The sequence below is a fragment of the Contarinia nasturtii genome, unplaced genomic scaffold, assembly GCF_009176525.2.
Source record: "Contarinia nasturtii isolate CC-2019 unplaced genomic scaffold, AAFC_CNas_1.1 Cnas_scaffold_493, whole genome shotgun sequence".
Lineage (NCBI taxonomy): Eukaryota > Metazoa > Arthropoda > Insecta > Diptera > Cecidomyiidae > Contarinia > Contarinia nasturtii.
Genome location: NW_022197846.1, coordinates 4,269,528 through 4,284,039, shown reverse-complemented (window position 1 = coordinate 4,284,039; position 14,512 = coordinate 4,269,528). Strand labels below are relative to the sequence as shown.

The following is a 14,512-nucleotide window of genomic DNA, read 5'->3' as shown; positions in this document are numbered from 1 at the left end:
ATAGACTACCAAAGAGCCCCTGGAGAACCTACCTTTTCAGAAGTTCCCGCAATTTTGAATAGATTCTGTTGATGTTGCTAACGAAAATTACTGTCAATGATTGTCCCGTTTGAAATAGCATGTTTTGTATGGGAGACGGTACGGTTTGAAATACTTTTTGATAGTTTGGTATCATCAGAAAATGAAAGTATGAAGTACAAGAAAGAAAACGATACGATTTCGTTTGCTGCTATAATATATTATAACGATTAGTTAGCGTAGCTAGACGATTTTGTGGTCTTGACAGTACAATGTTAGTACGAAGGGCAGGAGTCCTCAGGTGAGTACTGAGTATAGATAAAGTATAGTATAGTGTATTGATGTTGTTATTAGCTATTGTTGTTGTAAAAGCTATATACCCTTAAAAACCAATTTTATCGCTTATACCCAAAAATTGTATACTTACGATATTTTAGGCGAGTTTGATGCAGAAGATTCAAGCAATAGTAGATCATTCAAAAATATATACAATACAGACAAAAGAGCTATTGGTTGTAAAGAGTTAACAAGTGCAACGGATACTGATATAATGGTAATTTGAACAATAATATTTAACAGCAACAGTCAACAACAAAAAATAAAAACATATTTTACTGTAAATTTTTATCAAATAAAAAACCTCTATCAAGGTGAAGAACGAGTGACGAAACCAAAATTTGAAACACAAAATTTCTGATATCAATTTTGTGACGAAAATAGTTGGTAGATATATTTTCTGTGTACTGTGAATATAAACTTAATATACATTTGTATATTCAGAACGTTGCATAAATTCTCTCCTTTTTACTTCGAGTTCATACTGACGCAACGTTCCGAATTTACAAATGTATATTAAGTTTATATTCACAGTACACAGAAAATATATCTACCAACTATTTTCGTCTCAAAATTGATATCAGAAATTATGTGTTTCAAATTTTGGTTTCGTCACTCGTTCTTCACCTCGATAGAGGTTTTTTATTTGATATCAATAGTTTTGTAAGCGCTATTTTCAACGTTAAAGATTCAAGGAACATGAATTTGAATCTTTTTCAAATACAAGGAAAATATGGATTTTTAGGTTATTTTTGGATCAAAATCATATAAATTGTGGTTCATAATGGGGAAAAGTGGTTTTTTTTATCTTTGACTTGGGGCTTAAATTGATGGCATTTTCAAGAGAACATATGCAGTCTTTTTCGAAAAAATGCTCGTTATATGTGCGGCCAACGGTCAATTTTTGGTTTTTAGCCAATTTGGCCACCCCCACATGAAATTTTTAAGTCGCAATTGACACCACTTGAGAGCTTATTTTAAGACCTTTCCAACGAATATGCATATGTCCTGGTATGTCAAGTCTAGGTCCCACAGCGACCGTATGAAATAATGGCCATTTTTACATGACCTTTTGCATAGTTTGCCATTTGTACTAACATTTTTGTAGATTTCTTTTAATTTCATTTGTGACTAACCGCATGCACCTCTCCCGACGATAGTCCACCTTCTGGCCTGGTGGGAGGGGACATAAGATTCGGTATTTTATCGATCTTATGCGAGGAGACAAACATGTAGTTATTTCTATTGTTGAGATCTAAAAGAACGCAAGTGTGTTCGACTTTGTCGCAATAAAGGAATGTATGTTTTGCGCCAAGTAAATTTTGAAAAAAGAGAGTATGTATTACGGCTGAATCAGTTATTGGAAAAGGAATACATGTTTCGCACCAGATAAATTTTGAAAAAAGAGAGTATGTATTTCGGCTGAATCAGTTGTTGGAAAAGGGATGCATGTTTCAGTTTTGTTGGTTTGGATAAAAGAACGTAAGTGTCTTTGTTCTGGAAGTGGGCTTTGGTGGATCCTCAGGATCATCAGAACCGCTCCCAGTTCTGGAAGTGGACCCTCAGGATGGGCCAGGGCATTGTCAAACCATAGTCTGGTCCATCCTGAGGATCCACCAAAACCCACTTCCAGAACTGGGAGCGTTCTGATGATCCTGAAGATCCATCGAAGCCCAGTTCCAGAAAAATCATCGTTAAACATGCATCCCTTTTTTAACAACTGATTCAGAATCACTTACTTTCCTTTTGCAAAATTTATTTGGTGCGAAACATGCGTTCCTTTATCAGCAACTGATTTAGCCGGAAAACATACTTCCCTTTTACAAAAATTTTTTGGTGCAAAACATACTTTCCTTTTAGTAAGACAGAATTGGCAAAACACATACATTCCTTTTCCAAAATTTAAAGCGAAAAAAAAACATACGTTCTTTTAGATCTCACCCATAGATTTGTTGTTAAATTTTCATATTTCATACATTTTTGTGAAAATTCGAATTTTGGTACATTTGGCCGATTTTCGATATTTTATTCAATTTTGTTTGGCTAGTCACAGAGCATATTTACAGAATTATTGGAGTACATTTTGACCCATAAAATACTTCAAATGTTAAAAGTAACATTTACAAATTAATGTCAATATACACAAAAAAATATAGAAAATTTGACAACAATATAATTTCCAGGGCGCTATTTTGCTAGGATTACATTTTGAAGGTGCAAAAAGTGACAAAAATGAATATTATGAATACGTGGCTAAAGGTACATCATAATTACTAGTTAATACCAGAATATAAACAGGATGTGTTTACTGTAATGGTTCCGAATGAAAAAACTAAAATTCATTTTGTTGACATATACTTAACATAATTCTAGTCGACAAGACAACAACAGAACGAAATGATTTTTTGGTTTTTGTCATTTTTTATCAAATTTTAGCTCCGTGTAAAATTTCAAGTCGATGTGTGAACATTTAAGCGAAAATTTTTAGATTTTGTATGAAATTCAATGCTCTGATTGACGAATGATTTCTGAAGAAAAGTTTGAAGAAAAAAAGTTTGCGGCGAGTCATGGTGCTTTAGTAAATTGGGCATGCGGAATTCAAAAATACATGAATTTTGAGCAAAAATATTGACGGAAGCATATGTTTTGGATGACTTTTTTGAAAATCGATGGGCGAAAAAAAACTTCGTTGCAAAAAAGTTTTTCCTAAAAAATCAAAAGTGCATTTTTGTGATGGGCCTATCTTATAGAGCTTCTCTAATACTATCTACAACAATACTAAAACCAATTCACTTTCATACAAATTTATTGAAAAAAATTCATTTGAAAAATTTCGAACTTCAAATCGACCGCGCCAAAATTGAGCCTTAGGTAGGCCAAAGTGTCAGAACAAAAGTTGTTACTCTCGAACAGGTCTACAAAAGCCGCACTAGCCGTTTTTTTCATTTTCAAAAATAAAAAATCGATGCACCCTAATCTATATATATATCCTACTATTCCATAGCTTAATGTAATCAACTACGTTTCACATTAATCAATATCAATAAAATATATTGGGAATACAGATTTACATTTTGCAGTAACACATTACAATTGTAACGAAGCATTACTGTAATGCTATTACAGTTGTAATGTTAGATTTTAGCATTACCAGTAATAGCTATTGCTATTCTTATAACCTTACTGGCAATGCTTCATTACAATAATAATGTGTTACTCAACGCTGCCGCTAATGTCAAAAATCCAACATTAATATTGGGACTTTTCAACACAACTTTAAGTTGAAAATATATTTACAATAGATGGCCTCTGTGTCCGCTCTAAGCCCATCATTGAAATTGCTCATCAACCCAATCAATTTCAATGATGAGCTTAGAGCAGACACAAACTCCATCTATTGTAAATATATTTTCAACTTAAAGTTGTGTTGAAAAGTCTCAATATTAATGTTAGATTTTTAACAATACGGGTAACACATTGTTATTGTAACGAAGCATTACTGTAATGCTATTACAATTGTAGATTTTTAGCATTAAAGTAATATCTAATACAATTGTAGTAGCTATTAGAAACATATAAATGTTAATGTAATGGTTAGTAACATTACAATTTTAATGCCGGTAAATCTGTAATTGGGAATAGATTAATAATAATGTGAATAATATTTTAATAATTTTATTATCTTGCAGTCTCTTCTTTCAATGCCTTCTACTCGAGAAAAACAAAATAAGCAGGTTGGAGAAGAAATTTTGGAACTGCTCTCGAAGCCAACTGCTAAAGAAAGATCCTTAGTGGAGAAATTTAAATCAGAAGGTGGAGCTCAAGTTATGGAGTTTTGTCCACATGGTACACGAATTGAATGTGAACGTCAGCAATCCTCGCCCAATGATCCAGAAGATGATACTGAAGATGATGTTCATAATGATCACGGTGACGTGGATGATAATTGTGACATCGATGATATGAGTAACGAGAAGCATTCTGTATTGAATACTCATTCCACAATAAACTTGAATATGTCTGGAATTGCTAACAAAATTTCAGATTATCGTTGTAATAAGTTACATTTCAAGAAAATAATTCAATCACACACTGATGAAACATTGGGAGATTGTAGTTTTCTCAATACTTGTTTTCACATGGACACCTGTAAGTATGTCCATTATGAAGTTGATTCACAATCGAGCAATTGCAAATTTGATGAAAATGACAAATCCAATCGAGTTTTGGACCTTCCGAAACTAAAAGTAGTAGATCCAAGCACTGCATTACATCCAGCTCAATGGATTCAATGTGATTTACGGTTTCTTGATATGACAGTATTAGGTAGTTTGACTAAAATATTTTAATTTCAGCATTATTAAAAGTTTGAATTTTTAGGTAAGTTTGCAGTAATAATGGCAGATCCTCCTTGGGATATACATATGGAACTACCATACGGAACAATGTCAGATGATGAAATGAGACAATTAGGAGTTCCTGCCCTTCAAGGTATTCTTTTACTTTTATTTTCATAAAATTGCATTCCATAACAAAATAATCAATTATATCTTTCTTTTAGATGATGGCCTTATTTTTCTTTGGGTAACGGGCAAGCCATACCAAATTTAAAAACTATTATTCCATTACTGCAAAATTACTATTAATATTTTCCCATTATTTCCAAGTTCATCATTCACGATATATTCATACGTTAATTTTAATAGCTTTTGAATATATGAGAGTATTTTATTCAGCCATTAATCAGCTATAAGTTCTATATAAAATACTATATTATAGATATTTTCAATAGATATAGGTAATGGAGGCAAATCGATACATACACCTTAAAACATACATGGGCACAGGACGGGTGTAAGCCCGGATAACCCCCCTTAAATCGTTCGAAGCCCCCTCCGGACGGCAGGCGAAAATTCTTTAGATTTGCTAAGGATTTTCGTCATAAAAGTGATTTCCTTTTTTTTTGCTCTTCAAGTTTTTGAAGTGTGGAGAAAGGGGTTTGAATTTGCTAGAGTTTCTCGCGACAAAAAATGTCTTGATTTTTCCGTGTCCATGTATGCCTTAAAAATTAAAAAACCTACAACACAAAAATTCAAACGGTTGTTATACTTAGGTTCGCGATAGAGATACACAAATTCGACAGTATCAACCGTGTGACGGCATTCACGTGTACCATCAAGAGTGATGTTTCTGTTTTCAGCAAATACCGATCCGACATTTTCTCATCACAGATTCTCAACTTTTTTGTGTTTATTTTGATCGGCCAGATTTGAAAGTAACTGTAAACAGTGAGAGATTTTATTAGGAATGAAAGCCAATTCGATCTTGCTTAAATATGATATTTTATTAGAATATGCCTATATTTATATTATTAGGGGAACATCGATAAAGTAGTTAAGTGGCTCAATTATTCTTCTGGTATTTTGGATTGTTTGAGAATTTAAATGAGACCTGTGATATGTGCTGGAAATGAATCTTGTAGAGCAGTTGTATCCAACCTGGTCCGAAGTGTTCTGGAAGTCGATCACTCATGCTGTTACATCCTTGTAAAGGATGTAGGATTTCATTATTTTTTCAATTTCCCGATTGGAAAAGTGAGAAAAATTAATCTTGAGTTTTTTTATCTGTTTTGACCGTAACATTTGTAATGTGCACGAATTGTGTTGATCACACGATCGCGCGAAAAAAAGAGACTTCAATGTAGATAAATTTCTATGAGTACGCAGAAGAAACGTGATTTCAAAAATCTACACTGAAAAAATATATAAAATAGTACTAGAAATGCGATAAAAAAGGTGTATCGATTTGCCCCTAAAAGTATGTCTTCACCTTTTTGGTTTGACACTGAAACTATGACAACTAAAGAAAAATCTAATGGTGCAGAAAGATTGACTTTTCAATCTAGTATCAAATTGTATTCACAGTTTTCCAATATCGTTTAATTTGGTTGAAAATTTGGCCAACACATCTTGTACACTACAGTACAGGTTTTTTAGTAGTTGTAGCAGATTCGTTGATCGACATCTAAAACATTTTTCAAAAACCTACTCAGCTTTATCATGAACATTAGAAAATTGATGGGAGAAAATTAAATTATTTTTATTCAATCCTAGGTAACGGGGCGTGCGATGGAACTAGGCCGTGAGTGTCTGAAACTGTGGGGATATGAACGATTTGATGAACTTATATGGGTGAAAACAAATCAATTGCAACGTATAATTCGTACTGGTATATAAATATTTCCTCTTGTATTTTTCAATTATTTTCTTTCAAAACTCATATTCTCTTTCTTGGTAATTTCAGGTAGAACAGGACATTGGTTGAATCATGGAAAAGAGCATTGCCTAGTGGGAACGAAAGGAAATCCAAAAAATTTGAATCGTGGACTTGATTGTGATGTTATTGTAGCTGAAGTACGTGCTACCAGTCATAAGCCAGATGAAATATATGGTATAATTAAAGTCTTAAATTTTCGTGTATCCTCGTAATTATATATATATAATTTCAGGTATAATAGAACGGCTTAGTCCAGGTACTAGAAAAATAGAATTATTTGGCAGGCCACACAATGTTCAACCCAATTGGTAATCTACTTACCTCCATTTACTAGAATTTGCTTTAATTAACAATGTCTGTCATATATATAGGATTACTCTTGGAAATCAATTAGATGGCATTCGCTTGGTCGATTCCGAACTTATAAGCCAATTTCGAAAAAGATATCCCGATGGAAATTGCATGGCACCATTGGCACCATCGGCACCATCGCAAAAATCATCAACCAACTAATTATAATTGTGCGACACTCAAAATGTGACAGAAACGAGACCCACCGTTTTTACATAATTTGGGTATGCTGATTTCAATGGCATCACCCGTTTTTCTCTATCACGTCAGGATTTTACACAATTTTCCTAGAGAGTTTTCCGGAAAACCAAAATTGGCTGTTTATACTCTAGTAACATTTTGAATTCATGCAATATCCCAGAGTGGTGACCTATCAGGCGTTGTAGTACGGTTCAAGTATAGCCCAGCCACACAATTCGTTTTGAAAAAAAATTGGGTAATTTGAAAAAAAAAAAATGATTTGGTTATTCCTCTCTGAAGTCACATTTTGAAGTAAAAATGGTGTCCATTCAAACGCTCTGAAAATGAGTATTTGGGGGTTTTTTGACATGAAAAGACCGAATATGCCGCTGTTTTTGCTATAAAATTGGGTTTGAATACACTTACCACACGTTGAAATTTTTGGTTATTTTTGACCATTTTGGATACTTTTTGTGTGGTAAGTGTATTCAAACCCAATTTTATAGCAAAAACAGCATCATATTCGGTCTTTTCATGCCAAAAAACCCCCAAATACTCATTTTCAGAACGTTTGAATGGATACCAATTTTACTTCGAAATGTGACTTCAGAGGGGAATAACCAAATCATTTTTTTTTTTTCAAATTACCCAATTTTTTTTCAAAACGAATTGTATGGCTTGACTATACTTGAACCTACTACAACGCCTGATAGGTCACCACTCTGGGATATTGCATGAATTCAAAATGTTACTTGAGTATAAACAGCCAATTTTGGTTTTCCGGAAAACTCTCTAGGAAAATTGTGTAAAATCCTGACGTGATAGAGAAAAACGGGTGATGCCATTGAAATTAGCATACCCAAATTATGTAAAAACGGTGGGTCTCGTTTCTGTCACATTTTAAAAGTTAAAAAATGACGCACAGTGAATTATAGACTTTCCAAATGACTTTTGTGTGAAATCAAATTAAAATGCCTGAAACAAATAATAAAAAAAATCTTTTGTTGTTACAAATCGTAACAAATGCATAGGAAAAGACTATCGTTGTTAATTTATTGCAAATTGAGGTAGAAAAGGACTTCTTTACAAATATGAATGTATCAAAAATTAAATTCAATCAAAAGATAAGTGTCAAATCATTTTCACAAGAAATTGAGAGAATGTAACCCATTTTTGTGGTTAATTCCACATTCCATTTTTTTATATTTATAGCACAATGTAAACCTCGAACGTGAAGTCTTATTTTGTATTCCAATGATTCATTTATAGCAAAAAATAATGAAAAAATTTGTAAAAGATTTGCCCTGTAATCATCGCATCACTTTCTTGTTACTTAAGTATATTTTAGAATATAAAAATAATATTTAAGAATTGACTAGATTAGAACAAATTTGTAACGTAACGTACATTCCAACGTTAAAAAATGTAACGTTTTAATCCATTTTATGGTCAATTTTGTGTCAAATGGAACGGAGATTACGCGCATAGTTTCTAATCAAATTTACACAGAAAGAAAATATCAGCCGACGCTATACGCAAAACCGACTGCTACGTGCGCTCATACGTTTTTACATCTTTCACATCTATTACCATACGATTTTTCGACTGTGCGAAGATACGCACTTCTACCATTCACTTCCAATAATATTCCGTTTGACAACATAACGTGAACACAGCCCAATACATTAAGTGTTAAATTAAAAATGTAACCAATCGTTTAAATAAAAAAAATAAACAATTCATTTGAAAAGAGATTTGTGTAATTTGATTTAAAACTCTGCAGAAGAACTTTTTTATATTTCATTGCATCTATTTTTCTTTATGTGTGAAATTAGTATTTTGAATCTTTGAATAAAAACTTAATATACATTTTGAATGTTCAAATGCAGAAATTCCTCTCTTTTAACTGTCATTATGGACTGATGACGCAATGCAACGTTCCGAATATACAAATATATATTGAGTTTTTATTCACAGTACACAGAAAAATTATCTATCATTTATTTTCGTCACAAAATTGATAAATTATTGTTTTTGTTGAACATACTGTATCAGTTAATCAAATGGAAAAATAAGTGAAGAAAACTTCTTATTCTGATACAAATTTAACGTGATTTTATTTTTAAAATGCTAACGTTTTCGGAAACAATGTTTCCATCATCAGGCGAGCTATAAAACTGAAATCTGTACAAAAATTATGTCATATGTTTACTACAATTATTAGAAATTTTAGTTGATGTTTAAAATACGAAACAAATTTGAAAAGAGAAAAATAATCATGTTTACATTGATGACAATATTAAGTGATGGTATTTAAATTGAAAGATATTTAAATTCAAATAAAAAGATAGATCCGATGAAAGTAGGCACCCGATTCACATATTGAATATGTCATCTGTTGTAATTGGTGATGTTAATTTGAACATTAGAATAAGAAGTTTTCTTCACTTATTTTTTCACAAAATTGATATCAGAAATTTTGTGTATCATATTTTGGTGTCGTCACTCGCTCTTCACCTCGTCAGAGGCTTTTTATTTGATATCAGTAATTTTTCAAATTAAAGATTCAAAACATCTCCACACACATGAATTTTAATAATTTTGAAATACAATTAAAATATGGACTTTAGGGTTATTTTTTTGGCTCCAAATGTCATAAATTATGGCTCATAATGGGGACGGCCAATTTTCAGTGGTGTGTGGCAAGTGGATGTGCCTCGGTGACCGTGGGGACAAAAGTCAAAAAGTGACTTTTGGAGGCCGGCCAGTGCCAACATGGTGGCCATATCGAAAAGTGCCGGAACAAGAAAGTCTTAGTTTTTTATGAACTTTAATCACAGAAAGTTTCAAAAATATTAGACACGAGTACGCAAAATTGCGCACACACATACCAAATGACTTTTATAGGAAAATGATATGAAATTTATAAAATGCTGAATTTTTGGAACTAATTGATCGAAAGGTATTGAGCTCTAGAATCAGAATACCGATGTTTCAGGTGTCAACGACCTCATTGAGTGCCATCTATGGCCATAAAACTGAATTTGGACCCTTTTCTTGAAAGAACCATATTTTGAAGACAGGTGGGCCGATTTTCGAACTTTGATATTTTTTCTTGATCTATGGCGAGGTCTTTCCAACCATACAACAATCGCGGCTAAAGGCCTTCCAGGTTAGAATTTGGAAATTATTTGGACATTACGTGTATATCTAGTCGACTTTTCAACACACAGATATGGTTTCGTCACTCGCGCGTACTGCCGTCCGCTGTGATTCATGTATTGAGTTTCTACTTGGCCACTCAGTGGTGAAAATGAAAGGGGAACATGACAAACATGCGCCAATAACTTGTAGAGCAAAAAAAGTTCTTCTGTTTTTTGCCGGAAAACTCTAACAAATGAAAAGGATTTTTCGCCAAAAACCTTAGCAAATCAAAGATTTGCTTCCATTTCTAAACTTGTTGAGCAAAAAAAGGTCTTTATTCTGTGTGATAAAATCCTAGTAAATCGGAAGATTTATCGGCTGCCCTCGTGGGAAGAGGGGGGTTAGCTCGGGGATTTATCCGGACTTACTCAGCATCAGTGCTTATTGATAGTTTCGAGTACCACATTTTTAATAAAACTCCGAAGCGAATCGAGGTATTTTTAGTATCAAATAAAAAGACTCACTCGAGGTGAGGAACGAGTGACGAAACCAAAATTTAGAACACGAAATCTCTGATATCACTTTGTGATGAACAAAATTATTAAAATGAAAATTTGTGCAACAAATCGTTCGCACAAACTGTTTTGTATTGCCTCAAAAAATTCCCTGCATCAAAAAATTATTAAAATTATACAAGGTGTGCCAGTATAACTGTCTGGTTTACTTTACGAGAAATTGAGATTTTTCAACCAAATTGAAATTTTTTAGCGTTGTGTAGACTGTAGACGTAGAGGGAGTCTATATATTTGTAATTAATAAGACATATTTGATTTCCCAAATTTTTTTTTCGTCTTGAATACATCAATGTGTCAGAAAGAAATCGGGAGCAGTACGAAAGTTGCTTTGGTTGACTATATGGCCCAGTCGTGACCAAGTCTCGAAACACAAATAGTTTTCCTTTTATATCATAAACTATTGATGGAAGTAAAATAACTGACCAGCAAAACCACGTCTTTATGTTGGCTACGCCAGGCTCATATTTTACCTAACCTTATTTTTCCTTATTTTTCAGAAAAAGGCTCAAAAATCAGTCGTTGAATAAAAAACATTATCCAAATACTATTTTAAATGGTCGGGAACATTTTAATATCTCCTTATAAGAACATATTAATTTCATTGAATTTTCATTTTCCGCATGAATATGTCCGATTCAGACAGTCCGAACATATAAATCCGACAGTTATCTGGCACACCTTGTAGATAATTATTATAATTGTAAATTTTGGTTTCGTCACTCGTTCTTCATCTCGACAGGGGTTTTATTTATTTGATATCAGTAATGATGTGAGACACATTTTCCAAATTAAAGATTCAAAACATTTCTACACATGAATTTGGCAACAAATTCCATAAAATAATGCTATATCCTTGAAAATGTATTGATCTCTAGAATCACAATACTACGGGTCAATGACATCATTTAGCGCCATCTTTTGGAGACAAGTAAACGGATTTTGAAACTGCAATGTTTTCTTATCTTACCCAAGGGCTTTTCAATCGTAGACCAATCGGGACCAAAGGCCTTCTAGGTGTGAATATATTATATATATAGGGACAAAGACCTTCTCGGATATTTTCAGATCTATTGCTTTTCTTTTTAAATGATAACGCTTGAAGAGAGCCATAAAATACCTCAAATATTATTCAACTTTAACATAATCAATTTGACCATTTAATTTAAAACATGCTAACTACATTCAATGATTTCTTTCGCACCTAGAATGCAGCTTCTCTTTGTCATATTAAAACAGACACAAAGGTAAATATTTAAAACGTTTTCTTGTCACCATCTTTAATAATAATAACTACACCGAACAGCGTTCCTTCGCCTTGGTGGTTTATTGAAAATAATATAATTAAATTAACAAATATAATATAATGAAATTTTATTTTTATCAAGCATTTTTGAGAGTGAAAATGAAAAATTATTGTTTCTTTCCTTTCATGTAATCTTGTTGATGATTTTGATATTTTGAATTGATTTGAAAACATTTATTTAATTTATCTTTATGGTTTTTTGAAATTTATTTGCAATAGGGAAAACATAGGGAAAAATCACCGTTAATGAAAGAGAATAGTTGGTTGATAAACACAACTTTGGCATTAAGAAACGTCAAAATAAAAAATGGCAATACCAAAAAATAAAAAGGAAAATTTTAGTCGCTCCCCTCTGATATGAAGTAAGCTTTTCGATAAGACTTCACAACAATTATTTCGTCGGAATTAAAATATGAATTAAACTTTATATCTATGTTTATTGTGGAAAAAATATTATTGTAAAATGAAAAAGAATACGAATATAATTACTGTGTGGTGTATTTACAATCAAAATGTAATAAACAAACAACAATTAAAATAATAATAATGCAAGGTCAAGAACCTGGAACATCTAATGATAGATCATATCGATTGAATAGCAAACAAAAACTGAGTCGCGAGGCCAGTCCGATTTCATTGGACTTACAAAGGTTTGTTATGTAAAAGTTTTTATACCAACAATACCTTACCAATATAACCTTATTATAGACCACTTATCATTCCATCATCTGAAATGTGGATTGATGTAGGAGTTCAAAAAAGTTTCAGTACCAGTGATATCGCTTATAAAACAGAAACGATTAAGCATAAAAATAGAACAGGCAACTACTCACTTTCAGAGTTTGCTTTAAATTCCATTCAAAATCAAAGTGCGCGATTATCCCGAAGCTATTCCACTTGGGTGTCCGTTGGTGATCATTCACAACTTCCCTCGCCACATGGGCAGCAAATGTTATCTTCACAACAACAACTTAGCGCATTAACACAACCTTTCACTGCTACTGACCTAATAAAATCAATGAATAAGAAGGTAAAAGCTTTATGATTTTTAACAAAATTAAAGTAACTTCAAGCGAATTATGTAACTATGTAGTGTAAGTTTTAATTGAATTTCATTTGAAATTCAAATTGATCGGCGATTTCATTACTTTATATGACTAACTCTTTTTCCAGTTTTTTTTCCCGACAAAATAGGTCAAAAACAATTTCATTGTTTAATTAATAAATTACTCTTGGTTAACTCATTCGGTGCACAAATGCGCGCTGGGGGTTTTCCGGTTTGACCCCCACCTGAGGCAAATTTTTCAAAATTTACCCCCAGGTAAATTTTTAGGAGATTTACCTGTTTGACCCCTCCTCTGAGATTTTTTTTCTCAGATTTGCAATATAAATGTATCACCCAGTACAAATCCGTCGAACAAGTCGACGACAGCGATTTGACAGGTGGACCACGCGAGAAACTTATCAATCCCTATTAACAAAACTACACTTGACAGTTATTGTATTGAATTTTGTACGGGATTTATTTATTATATAAATATAAAAAAAAAACAATGTGAAATGTGAATAAAAAAGATAAAAAATTAATGTCGTGACGAATTATGTGAAAAAATAAATATTATATTTCAATTACTCAGCGGAAAGTATGCTTGAATACGCGTATACCGCTGCACAGCGGTACCAATATATACAAACACATAAAGGTCGACCCGCTTTAAAAAACATTTCTATTTTTTACACCTAATGACGGCTCATTATTTTTGTTTTTATTTTATTAATGCGTGGTATTATTGCTCTGCTGTGCAGCAGCAGCAGGAACATATGGAGGTTAGGTGTCCTCCTGAGTCAATTTTATTGTATTATTTTTTTGTAGTTCGTTTATTTAATGCACTTTTGAAAAATTAACAAAAAACAAATGAGGAAAATTGATTTATTGTTTTATTTTATTTAAAATATTTTCATTTATAAGTTTCATCGTTGTGCCAAATTTTCTGATATTTGTATCAAATGTGGAACAAAAGAGTATCATATAGCGAACAGAAATTTGAAACAACGATGAAACTTATAAATGAAAATATTTTAAATAAAATAAAACAATACATCAATTTTCCTAATTTGGTTTTTGTTAATTTTTCAAACGTGCATTAAATAAAAGAACTACAAAAAAATAATACTATTGTATATAAAATTGACTCAGGAGGACACCTAACCTCAATATATTCCTGCTGCTGCTGCACAGCATAACAATAAAACCACGCAATCGCATTCATAAAAAATTTACATTTTTTAATTTAGTTTTATTAATAAAATAAAAACAAAAATGATGAGC

The 14,512-nt window shown here is 32.3% G+C and overlaps 2 protein-coding genes across 3 annotated transcripts; both read left to right on the top strand.

Annotated features, from left to right (window-relative positions):
- The first annotated feature begins 65 nt into the window (after nt 1-65).
- Nucleotides 66-8,197, top strand: LOC116339116 (N6-adenosine-methyltransferase MT-A70-like protein). Its single transcript, XM_031764789.1, has 9 exons — nt 66-319; nt 456-571; nt 4,044-4,680; nt 4,735-4,845; nt 4,916-4,938; nt 6,468-6,582; nt 6,658-6,804; nt 6,863-6,938; nt 7,002-8,197. The coding sequence occupies exons 2-9, from the start codon at nt 569-571 to the stop codon at nt 7,141-7,143; spliced, it is 1,254 nt and encodes a 417-aa protein (XP_031620649.1). The 5' UTR covers nt 66-319; nt 456-568; the 3' UTR covers nt 7,144-8,197.
- Nucleotides 8,198-11,875: 3,678 nt separating this feature from the next.
- On the top strand, nt 11,876-14,298 carry LOC116339162. Of its 2 annotated transcripts, none has more exons than XR_004200963.1 (4): nt 11,876-11,894; nt 12,086-12,124; nt 12,403-12,833; nt 12,892-13,047. XR_004200963.1 is itself a non-coding variant. In XM_031764870.1 (4 exons), the coding sequence occupies exons 2-4, from the start codon at nt 12,730-12,732 to the stop codon at nt 13,375-13,377; spliced, it is 447 nt and encodes a 148-aa protein (XP_031620730.1). In that variant the 5' UTR covers nt 12,081-12,124; nt 12,403-12,729; the 3' UTR covers nt 13,378-14,298. The 2 variants fall into 2 exon arrangements, 1 of the variants encoding a protein (XP_031620730.1); XM_031764870.1 differs by lacking the exon at nt 11,876-11,894 and adding an exon at nt 13,357-14,298 and having other exon boundaries at nt 12,081-12,124; nt 12,892-13,213.
- The last annotated feature ends 214 nt before the right edge of the window (nt 14,299-14,512 follow it).

Bases quoted from the DNA above. Each gene is read 5' to 3' on its own strand.
- LOC116339116 (XM_031764789.1), top strand. The intron at 4,939-6,467 runs GTAACGGGCAAG...ATTCAATCCTAG, and splicing joins ATGGCCTTATTTTTCTTTGG to GTAACGGGGCGTGCGATGGA. The intron at 6,583-6,657 runs GTATATAAATAT...TGGTAATTTCAG, and splicing joins GCAACGTATAATTCGTACTG to GTAGAACAGGACATTGGTTG.
- LOC116339162 (XM_031764870.1), top strand. From the start codon at position 12,730: ATGCAAGGTCAAGAACCTGGAACATCTAATGATAGATCATATCGATTG. The intron at 12,834-12,891 runs GTTTGTTATGTA...ACCTTATTATAG, and splicing joins ATTTCATTGGACTTACAAAG to ACCACTTATCATTCCATCAT. The intron at 13,214-13,356 runs GTAAAAGCTTTA...CTCTTTTTCCAG, and splicing joins TAAAATCAATGAATAAGAAG to TTTTTTTTCCCGACAAAATA.